Raw genomic sequence first — 12,091 nt, forward strand, 5'->3', positions numbered from 1 at the left:
CTTCTTCCTCTTGTAAATCCATTTGCATCCGATTGCTTTTACCCTGGAGGGCGGATCTACTAGAGTCCAGACTCCATTGGTCTCCATTGAGTCCATCTCTGCTCTCATGGCCTCCACCCACTTCTGGGAATCTATGTCTAACATAGCTTTTGCATAAGTCATGGGATCATCCTCACTAGTCAAGATTTCCACCAGATAACTATCCTGGTCATAACCATAAAGGACTAGTGGCCTGGATACCCGAGTGGATCTTCTAGGTTGGTCACTACCTGGAACTTGTGGAGCATCTCCCACTGCTCCTGAGCTCTCCTCATCAAGAACAATTTCCTGACGATGGGTGTCCAGGATGTAATCGGTCTCCAAAAATTGGGCATTCCGACTACATAACACTTTCTGCTCACTTGGGTCATAGAATAGGTAACCTACAGAGCCTTTTGGGTAGCCTACAAATAGGCAACGGCTGGTCTTGGATTCCAACTTGTCTGCACTCGTTCTTTTAATATGTGATGGACAACCCCAAATCTTCAAGTGTCTGACACTTGGTTTCTTTCCAGTCCGAAATTCATATGGAGTGTTCGGAACCGATTTGGTTGGAACTCGATTCAGCACGTAATTCGCAGTCTCTAATGCGTAACCCCAAAAAGATGTGGGTAACTCTGAGTGAATGAGAAGTGACCGGACCATATCCAATAAGGTCATATTCCTCCTCTCTGAAACACCGTTAAGTTGTGTTGTAGCAAGAGGAGTTAATTGTGATACTATCCCATTGTCCTTTAAGTAGTCACTGAATTCATCAGAGAGATATTTGCCACTTCGATCAGATCGAAGGGCTTTAATTTCTCTCCCCAACTGTTTCTCGACCTCTTGTCTAAACTCTTTGAACTTTTCAAAGGATTTAGACTTGTGTCTCATTAGGTACACGTAACCATATCGTGAGAAATCATCTGTGAAGATGATGAAATACACGTGTTGATTTCGTGTCCTAACAATTAGGGGACTACATACATCAGCATGTATTAGGTCAAGTGTGTCTGTACATCTTTCAGACTTACCGTTAAATGGTCGTTTCATCATCATGCCTTGTAGGAAAATCTCACAGGTGGGAAGATCTTCTACAGTTAGAAAATCCAAAGGACAATCCTTTACCAACCTTGTGATTCGGTCAACACCGTTGTAGCCAAGTCGGTAATGCCACAGACACATGGGATTAACTGTATCATGGGCTCTCTTATTGGGGATTTCAGCCGACGTAGTTTCGGTTATGTTAGTTTCTAGAGAATGATGTAGAACATAGAGACCGTTCTCCAGTTCTCCGTATGCGATGAATCTGTTATTTCTTTTAATAGTAGTCGGTATTACTAAAGAAGACAAAATAACAATTTGCACACAGTTTTGAAACAGAAATCAAAATTCTCCTTAAATTTTGTATATAAACACAATCTTTAAGTACAATTATTCCTTCTCTAAAAATTAACTCCACGGTTCCTATTGCCGCGACTACAACAGTTGCATTAGTCCCCAAGTAAAGTGTAACTTCTCCTTCACTCAGCCTTCTGCTTTCCTTGAACCCCTGCAGTGAGTTACACGCATGAGTTGAAGCCCCGGAGTCAATACACCAGGACGCAGAAGCTACCAATACAAGATTTGAAATTACATTTCTTGGATTCCAGGTAGGCAGGATAGTTCCTTTTCTAGTGGCCGGTCTTCTTGCAGAAGTGACAGGCATCCGATGCTTTGTCTTTTTTCTGCTTCTTGGGTTTGGCAGCCTTCTTCTGGGGCTTTCTCTTTGCCTTCATTTTCTTGCCTGATTTGCCAGTTTCAACAAGAATGGCAATGGGCTCATCATTTTTAATTAATTCTTCAGCTCTTTGCAACATATTGTTGAACTCTTACAAGTTGACGTTCTGCTTGTTCATGTTGTAGTTCATGATGAATGAATTCAAGGATGAAGGCAAAGAGTTGAGAATAGCATCAATCTGTGTTACCAGATCCAGCCCGGATCTAAGAGCCTCCAGTTCATTGATATAACCCATCATCCGGAGACAATGGTCGTGAACTTGTTGGTTCTTGGACATCTGCGCGGTCATGAACTGTTTCAAGACCTTCTACCGAGTAGAATGATTCTTCTCTTCGTACATTGTCTTAATACTATCCAATATGTCATTGGCAAGTTCGGTTTGATCGAACTGCCTCTGAATTGGATTGTCCAAAGAGGGAATGATATAGCAGCGAGCAAAGGAGTTTTTCTCCTCCCACTCTTGGTATTCTCGTCTACGGGCCTCAGAAGCCCTATCTCCTAGACGATCCGGGGCAGGATTCTTGGCTACCTTATCCAACTTTTTAGAGGTTAAAACCAACATAAGGTTCCTGTACCAATCGGCATAGTTTGGGCCCTTAAGCTTGTTGTCATCAAAAAGCTTTGCAAATGATCCGTTTGACATTTTCTGATAAAAGAGCAAACACTAGTCCACAACCTAATTTGATTCATGTTCATTTCATAGATATGGATTTTAATCTAATATCCATTTCCATTTATTCATCTCTGAGATTTTTCTCCTTTTTCAGTGACGGAGACTACGGATTGTCTCTAGAAATGTGGGAAATCACATAGGGTACATGGAGCCAACTGTTTCAGCTGCATAACCCCACCACCTTTCTGTGAACGATCATATCCACTCATCATATGAGTTTTTCCTTTGGCCTCTGTCAGACAAGGTTTAGAGCCGTTTTCAGGTAAACCTTTCTGTCCAGTGAGTGCTCACCCATCATGTTCGTGAACGCCAAGGTACCGTGAGAGAGTTCCCATTTTTTGGTGAAGTCCCTCACACATCGGTCTATGACGCCCCTATCATTTAATGAAACACTTAGACAAGCCCAACAACAAATGGATAGCCCATTTTCTTGTGTGTTTCCTCATTACTGAATGACCCATCCTCATGCTAATGATGGAAGGCCTTTAGAGAGTTCATCATATAAATCTCTCTAATACGTGCACTCATATTAGCTAGAGGAAACAATTAATTACATCCTAGTTTGATTTAAGTCAAACCAAAGTGGCTCCCACTGACTTTCATAAAGTCAGATTTCGATGGGCCTTAAATCGGTGAGGGTTCCGCACATAACCTCTTGATGAGGTGTGGAGCCCACCACTGAGAGAGGTCATCCAATGACCAAAAGGGACACGATGGCAATGATGTGCATTCAGCCATGGTGTGCGCAAGAACCGCTATCAAATGAGCATGGGCCAAGCACTTATGGCCCATGTACGCAGCACATCATACATCCATACATCTCATGCAGGGATAAATTGATCCAATCAATTAATTATCTGTAAGGCCCATTGGAATCCCGTTAAAAATCCATAATATTAACCATTAATATTATCTAGGTATATGGGCTGAATTAGGGTTACCCAGTTCGGCCCATATAGCTTTATCCTTTGAAGTGGGATTTTAGCAGTTTTAACTATTTACAACTAGGCCTTTATAGATTGGGCCGAATTAACCATTTAATTAAATAACAATTCTCAGGCCCATTAGTGGGAAAAATAGGGCTGACTTTCAGCCTTGATTAAACCCTAGATTTGGTCTAAACAGTTTGAACCAATCTTGGTTCAAATGGGTCTAGGGTTTGATCTTTAATTAAATCTTTAATTCAAGAAAATAATTTGAAATTAAATAACTGATAAAAGAAAATCAAGAATCAGTTAATCAGGGTTGTTCGCACACTCCATCCTGCAAAACAGATGTTAGATCACATATTGCAGTTTCACAAACTGTAAATCGTAGATAGCGAATGTCCCATCTGCGAAATCTCCTTCTCCACGCCGCCATCTTCGATCCAAAATAAAATTAAATAGAAATTCTATTTCTATTAATAATTACATAAGATCAAATGCCTATACATTGAATCTAAAAAAAATTATTTACAGACCGAATGTAATAAATAAATTTAAGAAACTGTAAATCTTGCAATACTCCCTGCACAAACCAAGAATTCGATCTCCTCTTGTACGAACAACCCATAAATCAAGAAAATTATAAAGAACTATTCTAAACAATAATCAGATTTATATAAATTAATTTCAGATTATTTGCCCATCAATTTTGGAAACAGATTTCCCAAAACCCATATCTGCACAAATTGGGTAGAACGCCTTCTCCCTATTTGCGCAGGTTTAGATCTGAAACAGAATGGTTCAAGATTTGGACCATGGCTCTGATACCACTGAAGGGATAGGAAATCCATCACATGGACGCCCAAAGAATGCGGAATAAGAGGGCAAATTTCAAAAATTTTTCTCCCCCTTCAACTGAGAATCGAATTCCCCATTTAGAAATTCATATTTTCAATGATCATTCTTGAACCATAAACTAAACCGGATATGAACCAAAAGGAGTAAGGAGGGATAATACCTGATACAGAGAAGTAGTATCTCTCAATGGAGGTGTTCACGCCCAAGAAAGGATCCAAAATCTGCTCCCACTGAAAATGACACAGTGAAGAGTGGAGCAGAATCAACAATGTTCTTCCAAAAGAACTTGACCCTTCTCAACAATCACCTGGACGGCTTGTGATTACAACTCCCACCAATCTTTTGGAGAAAAGATTGGTATCAATATCCAATCTTGATTTCTCCCAAGAATTGGAGATCGAACTGCTATAGGCGGCGACTGTAGGAATGAGGCAGCTAGAGAGTATTTGTAGGGTGCAGAATTCTCTCTTCTATTAATCTCAGCTCTGAAGGCAAGGATCTCTGGATTGCATTGCTTGTATAAAGGTTGCTGCCCCCTCCTCCTTTTATAGACTTAAAGAGATCAGCTCCTAATCCCATTAGGAGCTGCTAACCCAAATCATATTTGGATTAGAAGTCCCTTTAAATGATAAGGGATAACCCTTATCTTATCTGCATATTAGATGAGACATCTCCTAATCTAATTAGGAGGTTTCCAGATCTAAATCTCATTTAGATCTTAAACTCTCTAAGTGGATAGGGTCTGGGCCCAATCCTAACAGCTGATCCATCTCAGAATTCGCCCCTTAAGTGATTAATCAAATTAGCCCAGTTCGAAATGGGCTTAAGGCCCATTTAAGGTTATGTATTCATTTAGCCTTCCAAACCGCTGTACAGTTGGGCTTCCTTGTATGGCGTGGGACCCAAACATTGATCTACACATTAGCCACATGGGTTCATCCCAGCCTTTGTTACAAGGCCTGGCCGAACACACTGTTATGGACAGTGCACCCCTTGAAAACCCATCAGATGGGCTATATGGGCCCAACACTTACCTTAAGTGGTCCCTGGGCCAATCCACCTTGTAACACCTAGGGACTACGAGCAGATGCAAGATTAGCCCATCAAGAGAGAACCTCTCCCTCGGCTGCAACGAACAATGTTGCACTCTCTGCTTATATGGATCCCGGGAATTAAAACCTTTTGCAAATCATTTCGAAACCATAATATATATATACTTTTATATCTCATATAAAATATATTTTGCAAAAATGAATCTCAGCGATTGAAATCGGCTGCCGACAGTCTTGGTTTCCATTAGTGAGAGTGCATCCCCGATCATTACCTTTGCCTGACAAAGGGGCTGATCCTATCACAATGATCACCCTCAGATGAATTCTCAGACTGTCCCAACATACCCAGGTTTTGACCCCCGCTAAGGATTTCACTGATTGGTACATCAAATACAGCCTAATCCGATACCTAGTGCAGTAACTTTCCAGTTTTGCCCATCAATCTCTAAGTTCCAGGGCAATATTGAAAATCTGGTCCAGTTCAAAGATTCAATTAATCCTACACTGTAAGTGCCTAGGGTCTCACCCCGGCAACTGAGACAAGCCACCCCAACCGACTTAGTGGCACCACAGTGTCAGCTTTGTCAGGATAGGTCTCCCAGGCCGACCCACTGGCTGTGAACATTCTAAACTAACACGAGTCTCATTAAGTGTCCAATTTAAGGGTATTACACAGAAACATACCAAGGGAACATGAATCAAATATGCTCTTTTATTCATTTACAATAAACGCATAAAGTACATCATTTTGATTAAAGCTAAGGGCATACAAAACTGTCTAACATGTTCATCAATCTCTTGATCAACCATTCACCCGATTTTAGACCCAAAAGTACCCATCTTGCCCCCATTTAGAAAAATTCCAAATCAACCATTCTTATTAGTCGCCACTTTCTTATTTCAAGATCTTCATTGCAATACACCTTTCACAACATCCAAACCTTCATCAATCTTCTGATCAACCACCCATTCAATTTCAGACCTAAAAATCTCCATTTTACCCATCATTTAAAAAATTCCAATTAAACCACCCTCATTCAATATTTTCTAAATTCATGATTTTTGTAATAACACATCGTCCAATACCTCCAAACTGTTTGAAAAATCTACCAACCTTCTAATCATTGATCCATCAAATTTCAGACCATAAAATCTCCATTTTACCCCTTATTTATAAAGATTCCAAATGAATCACCTTCGTCGCTTGATATTCTCTAAATTAAAGATTTCTATTGTAACACATCGTCCAATACCTCCAAACTGCATCAAAACCTCTAAGACATTGTCCCTAAAATAACCATTTTACTTTCGCTTAAAAAGATTTCAAATGGATTATCATCGTTGCTTGATACTCTCCAAATTCAAGATATCCATCATCATACATCATCCAATACCTCTAAACCATGTAAAAACCTCCTAATCGACAACCTAACAAATGATAGTCCCTAAAATGACATTGCCATCAAAAAATCAAGTTTCTCCCATTAAACATTTCAGAAGAAAACCAAGTCGTCTGCAAACTGTAGCAAGGGAATCTCATTTCACGCCTTCTATCTCACCTATACTCAACAGGGAAACTCAAAGTAGGAGGAAAAAGTTTCCCCCCTGAATAAGTTATATTAATGTGTCAGGTTCATCACTATAGTCAGCAAAGTCTATCAGACTTACAAAAAAACAAGGAAGATGAAAGTTTCTCCTAAATCCAACACTAAATTTGTAAAAAAGACAAATTATACTTCAGCACAATCATTGTAATTGTCATCTGAATAAAATTCAAGAAAAACATTCAACTAAAATTTAACAAGAAGCATTTCATCTCAATATGGTACTGGTCCACCAAAATGCCCATGCTCCTATTTGTTTTTCTTAGATTCCAAATTTCTTCTTCACAAATTGTGGTCTTTTTCTCCGACAAGAATGATTTAGGTTTCTGTGATTTCTGATATATGAATCATTCAGAATTACGGAAAACCAGTTTTCCAATATGTGAATTCTCAAGTAGATTTTAAATCATTCTAATTTCTAAAACATTGAAAATTGAAAATAAATTTAACTCTGTTGGCCCCATATTCACTCTCTTCTGCTAATCTTGACAAAATGAGGATCAGTCCATGAAGAAAACTGATGATTCTGCGATTCCTGAAAAACATTGAAATTGAAATGACCCTGTGGGGTCCAGTTTTATGGGAACTGCACCACAGAAGTTAGTTTGTGTCAGCAAACACCTCCCAACTTAAAATATCATGCACAAGTGTTCTCAACTTCTTAATTTCCTTTGAAGAATTGAGTGAGAACTTTTGGCTTGTTGTCACTTTTTTGATAATTAACAGGTATCATTTCATTAGATACTCATAATTAACATTTGTGGTTGAAGAAAAGTGCTTGGGAGCCTAATGACCAAAGCCTCCGGATTTGTTGTCAAAATCTTACGATTTACGATACGATTCACGATTTGAATCATGAATCTTAAGGGTTTCAATTCAAATCTTATGTCTGAATCCTTTTCTGCAAAAATCTTACAATTTTTGTTTGAATCCTACAACTTGATTCATAAATCTTACGATTTATACGATTTTTACGATTCAAATAAATTCTATTAAGAATTAGTTCTCTACTTTGCTTTTTTTCGTTTCTGTTTAGTTTTGCCATGGGAGACTTTTTTAAAGCCCTACTAGAAAATGGTTTATTTACATTATTCATAGAAATTGAGTATATTTTCTATCATATGTAAGTTAAAGGGCCATTGTATGTAGATTTGTTTGATTTTCATTCAAACTTGATTATATCATCTTAGGCTTCTATTATATAAGTGGTAAATTCTATTGTTTTAAGTACATATATGGTAAATATAGATTAAAATAGGGTAAAGTCACTTTCCTGTAATATATATATATATATATATAATTTTTTTATGTGTTAAAAAATAGAAATAATTCTTATGATTTACGTAAGATTCACGATTCAATTCATTTCAACTTTCTCTACAATTTACGATACAATTATGATTTTCAAAGCATGCGGAATGGAATCTAAGAAGAATGAAAAGAACAAACAGAGGTATCTCAAACATACACTAAGAAGGGTGTGGAGAAAATTTTCAGAGGAAGAGAAAGGAGAAACAGAGATTCTATGAGAACAGACTTGTGAAATAACAGATTGAGATGGTAGAACTGAATTGAAAAACAGGGATACTGTCGTAGAAAATCTTAGAAATTTTGGGTCTTGACAAAATCTGAATGGATTTATTGTTTAATTGCTGTGATAGATCATTAATCAGGTCATGCATGCTAGCACTTGAAGTTTTCAATTGAGATACTTTGCCCTTGACAGGTTTACAAGGCAACTTACTATCATGGTCCTCTATTATAAGTTAGAAATTCGCAAATAAAAGGAAATAAACTGTATAAAAACCTTGCATTCCTTCTGTTACTATCACACTAATATTTGCTTCATACTCATGTCAATATCAAAACATGTCAGAACAAACTGCCATTGCAAAATTTAAAATGTAAATTTGAAGGATGAAATAACTGAAAATAAATGCAACAAGATGTTTAGTTACCCAGGGGTTGGCAAAAACTGAGTGAAATCTTCTTTTTCATGTCTAAACAAAATGATTTCAAGGTGAACCTAATCAATCATACAAACTATGAAAAAACAATAACTTGGTTTGGGCAATTTAAGATAATACATATAGATAGGTTGCATTGGGTTCTAGGGAGATTATACATATTTAATCTCATACTCAGATCATCAATTCATAAATCCAAGTAGCGTACATGCAGCAAGAGATCAAATTTCACCTGCAGAATGATCTTTATACTTTTATGTCTCAAACTATTTTAAAAGTTAAGACCAGAATCAAGATCATGACATTACATCATTCTGTAATAATCCTCCATCACTATCTAGAATCCTTTGTTGGAGTCCCATCTCGATCGAAAGAGCCAAAATTTATTTACCCAATCATTTTGTGTGGGATCAACTCTACATCAGGTTTATCTTCTTTTCTGTACTCAGACTTCTTTACTTATAGGTCATACTGCATCACAAGTCTTTCTACAGTATTCCAACTCAGGACATGTTTCTGGTACAACTCTCTCAGTACCTCTGCTGCCAGCTCGATTTCTTCTTCGTGGGCAATGCCTTCCACTAAAATAGTATAGGAAGTCTCATTCGGCATATAGCCCTTCTCAATCATCATCTCAAACACTTCCAGTGATAGATCTGTCCTTTGAGCCTTGCATAACCCAAGTATAAGGGCATTATAATTGTCAATATCAGGCCTACAATCATTCTCTTCCATTACTGTAAATATCTCCATTGCCTCAGCTAGCATCCCTTCCAAACACAGACCTCTTATCAAGGATGAATTGGTGTAGGAATCAGGAGTAAAACCACTCTTAGTCATCTCATATAAAAGGTGAAATGCAGCTAAAGTGTTTCCTTTCCTACACAAGCTTGATACAACATTCCTGTAGAAGTCATGCATGGAGGAGTTTTGTTTATTACCCAAGCTTTGGAGTATGGAGAAGGATTCCTGCACTTTACCCTCTTTGCATAGCACTGCAAGGGCATTATATGTCCCCTCATTAGGACTACAGTGCCTATACATCATTTGGTCTAAACACTTCACTACAAGATCAACTTTTCCCTCTTTACAGTACTGAGCAATTAATGGGTTGTAGCTTGCAGCATTGGGTTTATACCTGTTCCTCAGCATCTCCACCAAAACTTCATAAGCATCATCAGTTCGGCCATGAAGTGCAAGTGAACCAATCAAGATATTATAAGTTATTAAAGATGGGGTTCGATCCTCACCATCCATCTCGGCCAGGAGCTCATTTACCTCCTCCCACCGTCCTTCATAACACAAACTCTTCAACAAGATGTTATAACTCACTACATTTGGATTAAATCCCTTCATAGGTAAATCCCTGAAGAATTTAATAGCTTCCCCAATTCTATCTTCCTTGCATAACCCGGTTAACAAAACATTATAGCTAACTAAATTAGGCCTTCCACCCTTAGAAATTATCTCATCCAAGAGCCTCATTGCCTCATCTACGCCTTTCTCCTTGTAAGCGGCTTCAAGCAAGAATGAGTAGGTGAATACATTTGGGACCAGCCCTTTCTGCATCAATCTATCCAGAAGTTGAAAGCTTTTTTGCAAGTTCCCATGCATGCAAAGGCCTCTAACAAGTGAGTTATATGTGATGGTGTTGGGTGGGAAACCATATTCCTCCATCTTTTCAACTAACTGCATTGCATATCCAACATTTCCCCTCTTGCACAACTGATTCACCAAGAAAATATAAGAACCTACATCTGGCGTGTTACCTGAACTAACCAGAATGCCCATAACTCTAATGGCTTTCCTAATCTTATTGGACTTGCAGAGATCATATAAGAGTTGGGTGGATTGAGCTAGATCAGGCCTATGGCCCTTCTCCACCATGTATTCCAAGTACAGAAAAGCGTCATTGAGTTTAAGTTCCCTGGTTTTCTGATCATTTTTCACATTCCTCCAACTGGGTAGAGTGAAAATAGTTTCCTTTGAAGGAATTGTGACATGGGTAGCGGCTAAAACCCTAGAGAAACCGTTGTTAAGTGAAAGACTATGGAGATTTGGGAGTTGAGAGAAGAAGCAACATGGTTTTCTTGTAGCGTCTGAAGCTGGCTTTGGGAGAGGAGTCACAGAATGCAGAAGAGCTACCATAGCTAGGGATTATTAAGTGCGTTCTGAAGTGCAAAAATGAATCAATTAATTTCTACTGCTTCCTGGATTATGAACTGACAAGAAAGCAATCATGATGTGTTTTCAGATAGGGTTTCGAGTTTTTTGGTATGAAAATATACAAGGACAGAGAGGTCAAAAAAATCCTGAATTTTTCGGTAAGTTATTGGGAACTGAGGAAAAAAAATCAATAAGAGATGAAGATGAAATTGTGGAGATCCACATTCGAAATTAAAGGATGATGAACACATACAAGAACGACGGAGAGAGAGAGAGAGAGAGAGAGCAAGTTACATACACTGAGCTCCCTGTTTTTCTTTCATTCTTTGGTCACCATGGAGAAAGTGCTGGTGCAGAAATTTCCACTCCAGCAACAGCCTCATCCACAACCTCTTTTATTATCCGAATGTTTTTCTCTTTTATTTTTGGGTTTCTTGCAATTTTCCAAAAAAAGAAGAGTGGAGAGTCAAAACAAATGAATTTGAAATTATGCAGAAAAACAGATGTAATATGAATGTTTATAGATTGGAAATTTTCCGTGGGTGTTTATAGAACGGATGTTTTTATATAAATATTTTTTGAAAAATATTATATTTTTTTATTGTTTTTTGTCGTCAAGTAATACCCATAAAGTCATCTGCCACGTCAGCTTATCATAAGCTTTTCTGATTCCCACTATACAATTATAAGCATTCAAAACGTCCATAAAACATACTTTATATTATACACTCATACCCATCCAGCATTAATTCTAAGCTGGTATCTACAAATTCTAACAATGGGGTATTGATCATCTTCCCTAAATTTTTTTTTTTCCATTTTTGCTGTTTGGTTACCCTATAAACGACCCAATGTGACACTATTTAGCTATGTTGGAGTGCCATCATGCTCATCTAACGGTTTAGAGTACTCATACATGTATTTAATGGTGGAAATTGAGATCTAATGGTCGATCCTTCGTGCAAATCACGTCCAATGGCTCATAACCAACGTCCTAACAATGACAGGATGATAAACAAGGAATAAGGGCAAGATGGATCTGTAATG

General features: G+C 38.0%; 1 protein-coding gene across 1 annotated transcript; it reads right to left on the bottom strand.

The window, feature by feature from the left end:
• Positions 1–8,865: 8,865 nt before the first annotated feature.
• On the bottom strand, positions 8,866–11,519 carry LOC148846186 (Pentatricopeptide repeat (PPR) superfamily protein). Its single transcript, XM_088953323.1, has one exon. It carries the CDS (start codon positions 11,024–11,026, stop codon positions 9,338–9,340), a length of 1,689 nt encoding a protein of 562 aa, XP_088809449.1. The 5' UTR covers positions 11,027–11,519; the 3' UTR covers positions 8,866–9,337.
• Between the last annotated feature and the right edge of the window lie 572 nt (positions 11,520–12,091).

The sequence above is a fragment of the Nelumbo lutea genome, chromosome 7 (genome assembly GCF_056320005.1).
Source record: "Nelumbo lutea isolate HS-2025 chromosome 7, American lotus-T2T, whole genome shotgun sequence".
Taxonomy (NCBI): domain Eukaryota; kingdom Viridiplantae; phylum Streptophyta; class Magnoliopsida; order Proteales; family Nelumbonaceae; genus Nelumbo; species Nelumbo lutea.